Source organism: Borostomias antarcticus (genome assembly GCF_949987555.1).
Source record: "Borostomias antarcticus genome assembly, chromosome: 1".
Classification (NCBI taxonomy): domain Eukaryota; kingdom Metazoa; phylum Chordata; class Actinopteri; order Stomiiformes; family Stomiidae; genus Borostomias; species Borostomias antarcticus.
The window spans coordinates 55,959,548-55,973,262 of NC_140234.1; the positions used below are offsets into that span (position 1 = coordinate 55,959,548).

General features: G+C 45.3%; 2 protein-coding genes across 2 annotated transcripts; one reads left to right on the top strand and one right to left on the bottom strand.

Moving 5' to 3' along the window:
- The first annotated feature begins 304 nt into the window (after nt 1–304).
- LOC311314893 (methylosome subunit pICln-like) lies at nt 305–6,210 on the top strand. The gene is made up of 7 exons (XM_084445421.1): nt 305–608; nt 816–952; nt 2,657–2,821; nt 2,962–3,066; nt 3,932–4,122; nt 5,653–5,711; nt 6,148–6,210. Coding segments are annotated over exons 1-7 (777 nt in total). The 5' UTR covers nt 305–489; the 3' UTR covers nt 6,149–6,210.
- A 1,480-nt stretch (nt 6,211–7,690) lies between these two features.
- LOC311314886 (aquaporin-11-like) lies at nt 7,691–12,668 on the bottom strand. Its single transcript, XM_084445408.1, has 3 exons — nt 11,986–12,668; nt 11,657–11,773; nt 7,691–9,569 (listed from the first exon to the last, which is right to left on the bottom strand). Exons 1-3 carry the CDS (start codon nt 12,578–12,580, stop codon nt 9,466–9,468), a joined length of 816 nt encoding a protein of 271 aa, XP_084301534.1. The 5' UTR covers nt 12,581–12,668; the 3' UTR covers nt 7,691–9,465.
- Between the last annotated feature and the right edge of the window lie 1,047 nt (nt 12,669–13,715).

Genomic DNA, 13,715 nt, shown 5'->3' on the forward strand with positions numbered 1-13,715 from the left:
GAGCAGCTCAGTTCTGTCCCCGTCCCTGCCGGCTGCCCCTGCCAGCTCCGTTACCTCTTTCCACCAGAGCAGCTCAGTTCTGAACCCCGCTGCCGGTGTTGCACCGTTTTCTGCGACCCATCGTATTTTGTGACCGCAGAAGGCGCTGTTCCACATGGCGTAAACCTGTAGTGTTGGTTATATCGCCATTTGCGTAGTCTACGTTTAACCGGCAGAGAATGTGAAACAGCGCCCTCTGCGGCCACAAAATACAATGGGTCGCCGAAAACGTTGTAACACCGGCGTGACTCACCAGCAGGCAGGACGCCGCTGATTGTCCGCACAAGTTGATGCAAGAAGAAGACAACTCGTCTCAATCAGGACTGCAACATCCCAAAGCTTGACAACGCGTGATAGTTTAAGTTATTTATGTGTGTAGACTAGCGGGGATTCCTCTCACTGTTTTTACAACTTCATTAGAAGCGGGGGTTTTTTTCTCGGGTGGAAACGATGGTGTCGCTGACCCGCGTATCTCCTCCTAGCGAGGGCATACGGCACGAGCAGACTGAGATCACCGCTGTGTGGAACGACGAGGGACTCGGACCGGGGACTCTGCTGGTGGCAGAAACGTGAGTTTTTCATGAAGGTGAAGGTTGATGCCATTAGACCTACGTATATACTGTGTGTTGGTGCGTGTGTGATGCCGTGGTATGAAATGACCCGCCACGGCGCTTCACGTGCGTGCGTAAAACTGGTTCTGGTAAGTTATATTGACTTCTTGTTAAAACTAACATTGGAATGAACATCTGTTTGATACATTTGGACTCTTCCTCCAGGCTGGTGTCGTGGTTTGATGGATCCGGGATGGGCTTCTCTCTGGACTACCCGTCAATCAGCCTTCACGCAATCTCACGCGACCTTACCGCATACCCGAAAGAGCACCTGTATGTAATGATCAACTCAAAACCCAAAGGTGAGGTTTCCTTGTCGTTTTTGGACATGACCTGGGTTTTTAAAAATGTTTTTCACTCAATTGATATAGCCTATCACTAGAGTAGGCCTACCTACAGACAAAACAATTCAAAGCGAATCAAAAGTTCTGAAAAGTTGTGGTGCTTTTACGCATGAACGGCAAAAATTGTGGTTGAGAAGTTTTGACGCGCACTCAAAGCAGGTTATCTATACTGTTAGCCTGCCTCCTGTCAAAGCCTGGCTCAAGTCCTCACACTCCCCCGGGTGCTGAATGGCCTGTTTTACCCGGAGAGATCAAGTATTGTCCTATTGCGCATGGGCGCCGTGCCAGTCACGGTGGCCAGCCAGGAATATCCGCCGCCCTGTAGCGGCTTGTTTACACCACAGCCGGTGATGAATGACCGCATTAACAAAACCGTTTCTTCTGACTGATTGGCCTCTTAACCATCACGTCATTGATGGATATTTTTCTTATTGATGTGATCGCGAATCTCCCGCATAGCCGTTGAACTTTAAAGAAAAGAGTCCTTCATGCTTACTGAGAAAAGAGAATTCATTCTAGTAATTCCTCATACACACACACTTTCAAACACATACACACTCTCTCACACACACATACCACCACAAGCTGCCAGAACAGCTTTAATGTGCCTTGGCACAGAGTAGAAGTCTCTCGAACTCCACTGGCTGGCTCACCATTCTCCCCGAAGATTTTCCCTCATCTGGTCTTTTGATGATGGTGGAGGAGGAGGTGGAGAGTGTCTAAATCCGTCCAAAATATCTCGCTACACTAGATGTTCAATTGGGCTGTGATCCGGTGACTGTAAAGGCTAGCATGATTCACAGACCCGCCAAAGCAATCAGTGACCCTGGTTCCCTAGACACCACTTCCACCAGGAGAGGAATGTGTCATCATATGGTAAATGGACTGCACTTATGGTGCATTCGTTTATAACTGGGAGGTGGCAAATTGCGACTTGCTACTAGGAATGATTAAATAAAACACCGCATGAACTCGCATGAACTCGCACTTCCTCGTCGCAAATTCGGATATGTTTCTCAGCCCCCAGTTGCTCGAATGCACTAGATATAACTAGGTAACTGTGATATAATGGTATATAGCTCGAATACACACAGGTCGGAGGTAGGTATTTTGCCACTTGCGACTTGCCACCTCCGACCACAAACGAACGCACCATTATATAGCGCTTTTCCACCTTAGCAGCACTCAAAGCGCTTTACAATGGCCTCTCATTCACCCATTCACACACACATTCACACACCAATGGCGGCAGCTGCCATGCAAGGTGCTAACCTGCTCATTGGGAGCAATGTGGGGTTAGGTGTCTTGCTCAAGGACACTTCGACTTGTGCACAGTCGGAGCTGGGATTCGAACCACTGACCCTTCGATCATTGAACGACCCACTCTACCAACTGAGGGGGGGTCGTGATAAAGGCCTCGCAAAGCATACTAATTTATAATTGTATCACGCAATCTGTACTCTTATTTCTACACACATTTATTCAGGTTTTAGTAAGTAAGTAAGTAAACTTTTATTTATATAGCGCTTTTCACAGCACGAATGAGTTTTCCTTTTAATGAGTTTTCCTTTTAATTGGTCACCCATTTGTATGCACATATATGTACACACACACACACACACACACACCCACACGTGTATTTTTGTGTTTGTGTGTGGACAGCCATGTTGTGCGTCTCTCCAGAGAGTGGCGGGGAAAATAAGAATACTATAGAGGAAGACGAGGGGGAGGAAGATAAGAGCAGTGATGATGATGATGATGATGACGATTCCAGAAGTCAATATGATGTCACAGAAATACGCTTCGTTCCCAGTGACAAGGCTTCATGTAAATACTTTACACACACAAGATTACGCATACACCAATATTATTATTATTATTTGTTATCTACAGACATCATTATTATTATTATGGATTTGGTACACAAACCCATTTCCCAGACTGGTGTTGATTGTTTGCTTCCACAGTGGAGTCGTTGTTCTCGGCCCTGACCGAGTGCCAGGCCCTCCATCCCGACCCCCAGGACTCCGACTCCGACTGTGAGGGAGACGAGTACGACGTGGAAGAGGCCGGTGAGTCAGCAACACCTCGTCTCCTGGACAACCAGCTGGACCTGCGCGACGCTCATGCAGATATGTGTGTATCCGTGGCGATGGGCTCACGCTGAGAAAGGGGATTGTGAGGTCACTGGGTTCATCTTCACTGAAGTTCTTAAAATCATAGTTTCCCTAAATAATTAATTCAGTGCTGCTCACATCCATGATTAGATTTCACATGGCTCAACAAACTACCATGAGTTCTACTTATTCTATGCTACAATCTTATTTTGGCTATCCCTACTGTCATTAAAGGTGATATAGGTAACATTTTTATGTAGAGCAATATTTTTTTTTTTTTTTATAAATAAAAATAATAATAAAAAAAAACATCCACAGAGCTTTTAGAAAGGTGTGGAATAAAAGTATTGCTTTTCCCCCACAAAAAATATTGATTATGAATTTATCATTTAAAAAAAAAAAAAAGGTGATGAATGTTTATCCGTGTGAGATGGCTGAGGTTTGGTTCCCACCTCTAACGAGACTAGTGAACCAATAGTATTATCACGTTGGGACCACCGGCGAATCAAAACAAAACATTCACCGCCCCATTAGGAAGGACCGCCCTAAAGACGTTGGATTGGTTCTGCAATGCAGGGTTTTTTTTCAATCTCTGAAATTGTTTCCACCCACTTTTAGCGACAAAACTTGAAGGAATGTCTTCAGTCTCTAGCTGAGCGCGGCATTTAGAGACTGACTCTTGTGAGCGTAGCGAAGGGTTGGTTGTATGATGCTAGTACATCTGTACATATGACAAAACTCCTCTCGTATATCTTAAATATCGTCCTAGAAATGAGTTTCCACCGGACGGCCAATCATTATTCTGCATCCTGTCCCTCAGAGCAAGGACAGATGGATCTGATCACAGTCCACGACTTCGAGGAGCGCCAGTCCCAGCTGGCGCGGGAGGGCCGGGCCACGCAGGAGGGCCCGGAGGACACACCGGACTGGCACGGGTCCGCCCAGAACCACCGCATGGGCGGAGTCAGGACCCAGGACGCCGCCCTCCCAGGATGCAACGGTGCTGTGGAGGTATGGAACGCTGTGAGATGTTAGGATCTGTCCTAAACCCTCATGCACTTCTGAAGCTCTTAGGGCGTTCCACTGGGAAAGCAAAGTGATGATGAAGGTGATGATGAAGGTGGTGATGAAGGTGGCGATGAAGGTGGTGATGTCACTGTTTAAGAGTTTCGAGAAAGAAAGAAAGACCCCAAGACCTTCTCGCTGTGAGGCGACGGTGTCACACCGAGCCACCGTGCCCCTGCTAGGCTACGCTAGCAGTCACGCCTGTGAGCGGGTGAAACGGTCAGATCACGTGAGCGCGGGTTCACAAGTCGGTCAACACATCCAGGCGACCACAGTCGCTGAAACGGTTCGATCCGAACGAGCTCTGACCGACTGGCCCACCTCCGCCAGCAGACTGGCCCACCTCCGCCAGCAGATGGCCCAAGAGACGCACAGAGAGCAGGCTAGCCCTGGTCATGTGACTGCATGTGACATGTATGTGTCAGTAACACCCCTGAGGATTCCAGGGTGACGGTGAAGAGGAGATGAAAGATGGCTGAGTGGTGTTCTCTTCCAGGGCCTCCCTGTATAACCCTAACCCTCCCTGTATAACCCTAACCCTCCCTGTATAACCCTAACCCTCCCTGTATAACCCTAACCCTCCCTGTATAACCCTCCCTGTATAACCCTCCCTGTATAACCCTAACCCTCCCTGTATAACCCTAACCCTCCCTGTACAACCCTAACCCTCCCTGTATAACCCTAACCCTCCCTGTATAACCCTCCCTGTATAACCCTAACCCTCCCTGTATAACCCTAACCCTCCCTGTATAACCCTAACCCTCCCTGTATAACCCTAATCCTCCCTGTATAACCCTAACCCTCCCTGTATAACCCTAATCCTCCCTGTAGAACCCTAACCCTCCCTATATAACCCTAACCCTCCCTGTATAGCGCTGGCTACTGCTGGGGGTCCGGGGGGCCGGCACCTCGCTACTCTGACTAATAAATCCCTGGGCCGGACTTGGGACTACTTTCCCTCAGCCCCAAGTATCGATCTTGCAGTTGTTTTGTGTGTGTGTGTGTGTGTGTGTGTGTGTGTGACTGGATCTTCTTTTGGACAACAGGTGTGTGTGTGTGCGTGAGAGTGTGTGGGTGTGTGCGTGAGTGTGTGTGTGTGTGGGTGTGAGTGTGTGTGAGAGTGAGAGAGCGTGAGTGAGTGTGTGAGAGTGAGTGTGTGCGTGTGTGTGTTTTCCGTTTCCAAACGTCCATCGATCACCTTCACTCCTCTTAACCTGTACTTAAATCACCTGACTCTCAAAATACAGAAATGTCCATTCAATTGTCCCCTGTCTCCATATGACCGCCATTCAACTGTCCCCTGTCTCCATATGACCGTCATTCAACTGTCCCCTGTCTCCATATGACCGCCATTCAACTGTCCCCTGTCTCCATATGACCGCCATTCAACTGTCCCCTGTCTCCATATGTCCCCTGTCTCCATATGTCCCCTGTCTCCATATGACCGTGTTCTGAATGCTGTTCTGCCCCCTGCAGGGGAGCATGGGACATCCTGGTCCCGCGGTCTCAGAGCAGTTTGAAGACGCTGACCAGTGGTAAGACCGTCAATCCTGCAAGCAACACTTTTTCAGTAGTAGCTGTCAAAAGCAGAGCGTTGGATAGGTCAGTTTCGCTGACTAAACTCACTAACCAATCAGATGTCTACATGACTTATTGTGTCAGTCTAGGCCCTGACAGTCAAACATCACGCTGCTCTGTGTACTAGTATGACGGACTGTAGCATGTGACCAATAAACCAAACGTGAACGTTAAGAGCATCACAGTGAATTATACCTGCTCTTAATCCAGTGGGATTAATTTAATTAATCCCATTGATTAATCTGCTCTCCAGTGCAGTTACATGTTGAAGCAGCTTAGTCTGATTCACAGCTGTTTTTCTGGCCAATCAGCGCTGAGCCGGTCGTGATGTCACAGCGTTCCTCAGGTCCATCTGATAATCCGACGTGTTTAATCTGATTTTCTGTGTTTCAGATGGAACAGAGGAACCCTTGTCTGCACCTGAACGAAGCACTTTGGAAACGGATGAGGGGCGGCAGAGAGGGGAGTAGAGATTTGGGGGGGGGGTGGGGTGGGGGTGTAAAGGTCGGAGGTCAGATTGCGTAACGGACACCAGACGGGAGCCGCTGGGTGTTGTGGGTGTTTATGGCCAAGATGCTCCTGGAGCACTAAAGAAAAAATAACCCCAGTAATGTTTTTGTGCTCTGTGTTCTCATTTGTAACTGACCTGAGACCAGGCGACAGCTTTAGCACTTTTTGAGTTGTCTGTGTCATAATGAATAATAAAGTGTTTTTGTATGAAGCAAAAAAATGTTTATGGTTCGTCAGTTTGCTTTTAAAATGCGATGTATGCCGGATTACTGTACGTCAAAAACCTGGCGCATGTGATTACCATTCCTGTCATAAGTCAGTTAGGTATTAAGATGACCACGGTCAGACCAACTCAGCGTTCGTATCTGGACCCTTTGAAGATGCAGGATAAGGGTTAGGGTTAGACTGGGAGATGATGTCATCCGGACAGGATGTAGTTGTATTCATGGGCACCGAGCTTCAGGGCTGCAACAACGTTGAATGGCAACATTTCCATCCAACCGGCCGGCTTTTCCAAGTGGCATTGTGTGTTCTCTGGGGGTCCTGCTTCTCTTCCCGAGGGACTGGTGCCCCGGGCACTCGACCCCTTGGTTAGTGTGTGTGTAGCTGGGGGGGGGCGTGGGGGTCCACCCCTCCACTGCCTCACAGAGAAATCATTCAGAGGAAGACGAGGATTAACGCTGATGCACACAGACAGCTCCCTACAAAAATAAAATAAAAACCAGCCCCTCACCCTCCTCTGATCACCCCTCCCCCGGGCAGGAGAGAGAAGTCGTTTGCTCCTCGGTGTGCACGACCGCAGCTGAAGCTCGGCTGAAATACGACACCTGGCAATTTAAGGAATGTTCTAAAAAAAAAGAAACGTTTATAAAAGGTACAAAGTAAAAACGAAATCTTCAGACTAGGATCTGATGAGGCAGACGGGCTGCACTGATGATACCTGACAGGCTGCTTTATATGAATACCAACGAAGAAGAGAGACCGGCTCATAGTAGTGGTCAATTATGGAGATGGTATCACTGTTCTGAACATAGCGGATACCCCACCCCACATGCCCCAGAGGGCTGAAGCCTAGATTACAAACCTAGATTACAGGCCTAGATTACAAACCTAGATTACAGGCCTAGATTACAAACCTAGATTACAGGCCGACATTGACTACTGCTAGTCTGCTTTCTGTCTCTGGTCATACAGCAGTTTCAACCATCTTTAATTAATCATCTGCTAAATAGACTTTGACTCTGAATCTCTCATTGTTCAGTGTAGCGCGGAGGGGCTGTTTAGCATACGGACCAATAGAGATGACACTGGGACACTGGTGGATTTATTACACAACTCAGGACATGAGATGCATCTCATTTTTATTTTCATTTGTTCAACACATCTTAAGTGTTTTATTAAAACATTTGTTAAAAGGTTTACATCTCTTCTGCAATATGAACATTTATACTGCAATAACATGTGGATGAGGCACAGTTGAGATTTAATCCATGCATTATTGACAGACTAATGGACACACTGCCATTATTAAATATTATTACTGTATGGATCAGAATGCAGTTCTGTTCTCTATGGGAGAGTTGAGGATTCTTGTGTTGTTTAACTCCTGAGGTATTCCTTCTTCACACACTTGTGACTTGGCTCTCTGACAGAGAGAAAGATTAACTGACCTTTACGGCTCAATAAAAGGCAAAAGTCTAAAAGTCTCCGATTACATACACCTGGTGTACCGACAATAACCACTATGTGTTCACTTGCCTCCAGACCGCCTACGCTAGGGGATTCCATACAGACCATGTAAAGCACCGTCAATAAACAGATGCAAAAAATGGTGTTGAGTTGACAGAAAAGTGATACTTTCACCGTTGAAGTTAGCTGTGTTAGTTGTGCGTTCTTTGAGGTATTTCATTGACTCTTTGACACGAGGGCTGTCATGGATTTTTAGCTGGTCTTCGGTTCCTGGAGGGTCAGGCTAGTCATCTTCAGAACACTGCGTGACCATGTTCTATAATCACCATGTTCTATAGTCACCATTTTCTATAGTCACCATGTTCTATAGTCACTATGTTCTATAGTCACCATGTTCTATAGTCACCATGTTCTATAGTCACTATGTTCTATAGTCATCATGTTCTGTTCTATAGTCACCATGTTCTATAGTCACCAGGTTCTATAGTCACCATGTTCTATAGTCACCATGTTCTTTAGTCACCATGTTCTATAGTCACCATGTTCTTTGGTTACCATGTTCTATAGTCACCAGGTTCTATAGTCACCATGTTCTATAATCACTATGTTCTATTAGTCACCATGTTCTATAATCACTATGTTCTATTAGTCACCATGTTCTATAGTCACCAGGTTCTATAGTCACCATGTTCTATAATCACTATGTTCTATTAGTCACCATGTTCTATAATCACTATGTTCTATTAGTCACCATGTTCTATAGTCACCATGATCTATAGTCACCATGTTCTATAATCACTATGTTCTATTAGTCACCATGTTCTATAGTCACCATGTTCTATAGTCACCAGGTTCTATAGTCACCATGTTCTTTGGTTACCATGTTCTATAGTCAACATGTTCTATAGTCACCAGGTTCTATAGTCACCATGTTCTATAGTCAACATGTTCTATAGTCACCATGTTCTATAGTCACCAGGTTCTATAGTCACCAGGTTCTATAGTCACCATGTTCTATAGTCACCAGGTTCTATAGTCACCATGTTCTATAGTCGGGTGCCGTTTGAAAGTAGGGATCTCACTCATGTAGTAATGACCACCACATAACGGGAGGCTTTTCACAGGTAAGGCTCAGATAACACATTCATACTGTCTCACTCACCCATCTCGCTAAAAACAAAAACAAAAGCATATTTTCATGTAGACTTACTCTCTACAACTCTTCTCCATGACCCTGCAAATATAGAATAGCACTGCTGTACTATCTGTACTAGCTGTACTAGCTGTACTATCTGTACTAGCTGTACTAGCTGTACTAGCTGTACTAGCTATACTATCCCAGCTACAGGGAACACTGGTTCCAGGGATATCAAGTTTGATTGTGGTTGTGATTTTGGAATTATCATGAGTATCATCAGTTTAGACTTCAGAGAGTGTGATTCCCTCAGGCTGGATAAGCCACAGACCACAGTCACAGACAGTCCTGTGTGTGTGTGTGTGTGTGTGTGTGTGTTACTGGATCTTCTTTTGGACAACAGGGGACTCCAGACCAGCGGTGTTCTTTCCCGAAAGGAAAGGCACAATTTTGTCAAAAAGCAGGAGGCAGCTGGTCATCCCTGGACAGAGGGAGGGAGGGAGGGAGGGAGAGAGGGAGGGAGGGAAGGAGGAGAGAAGGAAAAAAACATGAAACTAAACATAATCCATGATTTAGTAACTGGACCACAGCGGGTCATCTTAACAGCTGTGTCCCAGGTCAGCAGCTACCTGCTAACGCTGTTTTATTTAAAATAACACAGCTACCTGCTAACGCTGTTTTATATAAAATAACACAGCTACCTGCTAACGCTGTTTTATTTAAAATAACACATCTACCTGCTAACGCTGTTTTATATAAAATAACACATCTACCTGCTAACGCTGTTTTATTTAAAATAACACAGCTACCTGCTAACGCTGTTTTATATCAAATAACACAGCTACCTGCTAACACTGTTTTATTTAAAATAACACAGCTAACTGCTAACGCTGTTTTATTTAAAATAACACAGCTACCTGCTAACGCTGTTTTATTTAAAATAACACAGCTACCTGCCAACGCTGTTTTATTTAAAATAACACAGCTACCTGCTAACGCTGTTTTATTTAAAATAACACAGCTACCTGCTAACGCTGTTTTATTTAAAATAACACAGCTACCTGCTAACGCTGTTTTATTTAAAATAACACAGCTACCTGCTAACGCTGTTTTATTTAAAATAACACAGCTACCTGCTAACGCTGTTTTATTTAAAATAACACAGCTACCTGCTAACGCTGTTTTATATAAAATAACACAGCTACCTGCTAACGCTGTTTTATTTAAAATAACACAGCTACCTGCTAACGCTGTTTTATTTAAAATAACACAGCTACCTGCTAACGCTGTTTTATATAAAATAACACAGCTACCTGCTAACGCTGTTTTATTTAAAATAACACATCTACCTGCTAATGCTGTTTTATTTAAAATAACACATCTACCTGCTAACGCTGTTTTATTTAAAATAACACAGCTACCTGCTAACGCGGTTTTATTTTAAATAACACAGCTACCTGCTAACGCTGTTTTATTTTAAATAACACAGCTACCTGCTAACGCTGTTTTATTTTAAATAACACAGCTACCTGCTAACGCTGTTTTATTTAAAATAACACAGCTACCTGCTAACGCTGTTTTCACACACTTGGCTTTTTATTTTATTTTATTTTTAGAAAAAACTCTGTCTTCTGCGCGAGGATTCTGTAACCTTAACAACGGAGATCATACGTTCTAGCTGACGTTGACTCAACCGTTATCAACCTTATCATCTTTATCGTCAACGAAATTAGTAATATTATATAGAACCTACTAGAAATGAATAGCCATCAACTAAAAATATGGCGAATGAATTAGTACTCTTTCATGTATATGTTGGTGTGACTCATGTCGTTTGTGACTCATGATAAACTCTGTTGACTCGTCATAACTCTGTGTAGTGTGAATCGTCCTGATTGGTCAGCTGTCAGGAAGGCACTTTACATCAAACCACGCTTTTCTGAAAAGTTAGTTTTTTTTTTTAAAAAGTGTCCACCTTTTTCCTTTTCCCATAGGGTTTGAAAGTGAGAAAACAGCCTAAGGCAGCATTTTATGTCAACATTTGCCTTCATAACTCATGTCCCAATTCAACGGCTGCTAAGTATGGATACCCAGTGGTGTAGTGGAGGGTATACAGAGTATAAACACTTCTTTATCCATGGACACAGTAGAAATCTCATCCAGCACTGTAAAACAAATGTAACATTTCTGCAATTTAGCCATTAGAGTATCACCACTTCCCACTGAGCAAAGACACGTCTGAAAGACGTCTTTTAGATGTCTTTTTTGTCTTTTTCGGACGTCCAAAGACATCCAATTAGGAGCCAGAATGATTTTTTTTTTTTTTTACGTTCATATATTGAACCCGTTTTGCACGTCCACAGACGTCTTAGAGGGGTCCAAGCCAGACGTTTCAATATTGAGGCGGTCCAGCAGACGTACAAACGGGGTTCTGGACCGACGGACGTTATTAAGACATGATCTGAACGTCTCCCTGACGTTGTGTGTTTGCTGGGATAGGCCTACACTTATGCTGACGACATGCGTCCCGGGCGGAGGCCTGCTAGTCTGCTAGCCTGTGTTGGTTACCTAGCGCCGGGCTCAGCCAGTAGACGAAGCAGTACTCCAGGAAGGTGTGTCCGCTACAGGGGAACTGGATGGAGAACGCCAGAACTGGGTTGAAAATCGCCCCTGAAATGCTTCCCCCTGGAAACAGAGACACACACACGTTGGGTGACTGATCACACCTCTCTCATTCACAGTCAGATATGCTAAAACACACTGTAGGTCTACGCCATGGATGTATTCTATCCATCCCTCCCCACTGTGGATTCCCCCCCCCAAACAAATCCCCACAAGTTAATAACAATGGTTGAAATAGCCACTCCCAGTAACGGACATATCTCAACTTAACAGACCTGCATAAACCAGAAATGTGATGACAGCAGCGATGATATGGACTTGGAATTTCTCGCCCAGGCTCTGAATGTGCATGACTGTCGTCTGGACAGCGAACGTGCAAGCCAGCTCCACGGCCGCCGCCTCCAGCAACGAGCCACTGATAGGATTGAAACATTTAAACCCGAATCTTTCGTGCCTGATGTGAAGATCAGACAGTCCGAGGGACCATGCATATGAAGCGAAGGACTGAGCGGCTATCGCTGCGCTGAACTGGCACAATATCAGACAGGCTGCCCTTTTCAGAGTCACATTCCTGCGGTAGACTTTCTCCAAGGCACCGTTGGGGTTGCAGAGCGCTCCTTGGAAAGTTGTTATGTGGACTACCGAGATTACGTAAGTCAGTGTCAGTCCTATATGCGGTTTGACTTGGCCCACTTCTCCAAGGACTTTCAGCTCGTGGGTGCAGGCGCACAGCTGGAAAGTGGAGATGGTCTCCAGCATGTAGAGTCCGCAGTCCGTCTTCCCCACGAGTCGTGCGGCCGTCCTGCGCGCCGCCTCGCTGAGGAGAACTACCGCGGCCAGCAGAGCCACGGAGATCCCCAAGTCTGTCATTCTTCCAGAGGAGGCTCGGCTGCTTCTATCAGCGGGATCCCTTCAACAGTGACGCCGTGGGCCTTCCAGAGAACCGTTATGAGCCTCTCTCTACAGCATGCATCAAAGTCCACAGACTCTCTGCACGCGTAAAGCGGGCGTCTGCTTACTAGGAAGTTGTTGGATAGCAACGTTTATGAACTTTTACTGTTATGTGTTGAAGTCGCCAGTAGAGGGCGCCCTATTCATATGATATCAGTGTTTGGGACGTGTCGGATGCCCCAAGACAGGTTTTCAATGTATCTATGTAAAATGGACATCTTTCCAATGATTAATAAGATTGTTTTTGTTTGTCTCTTTTTGTACCCGGGCTGCGCCCCGGGCTGATGTAACAGTTGGTTGGGGGGCGCATTATAAATAAAAATAACATAACATAACATAACAAGATGTTTTGATTAAGATCAGTATGTGTTCCAAATATACAGCACATAACTAATGATGAATCATGGCACGTCAAATTATTTATGCTATTGTGAGTTCACCACTTTTTACTTGGACAAGAGTGACCTCTAGTCTACTGTGAGTGCAATCAAAAGAGGTAGAAACCGAGCTTCACTTTTTAACTATACCTGCCAACTACCCCGGGCCAATCTGGATTTCCTTTAATCTGGATCAGAATGATCCAGATTGTGTAATCCCTTTTTTGCTATCCCAGATCAAATTGATCTGGTTGTTTGTCCTGGTTTTTCAAAATTTCCAGATAGAATCATTCTGTAACGCTTTATAATACAGCCCATGATTTACCAGTGTCTTACCAGTGTCTAACCTGTGTCTTACCAGTGTCTCACCAGTGTCTTACCAGTGTCTTACCTGTGTCTTACCTGTGTCTCACCAGTGTCTCACCAGTGTCTTACCAGTGTCTCACCAGTGTCTCACCAGTGTCTTACCAGTGTATCACCAGTGTCTTACCAGTGTCTTACCTGTGTCTCACCAGTGCCTTACCAGTGTCTCACCAGAGTCTTACCAGTGTCTCACCAGTGTCTTACCAGTGTCTTACCTGTGTCTCACCAGTGTCTTACCAGTGTCTTACCAGTGTCTTACCAGTGTTTTACCAGAGTCTTACCAGTGTCTCACCAGTGTCTTACCTGTGTCTTAC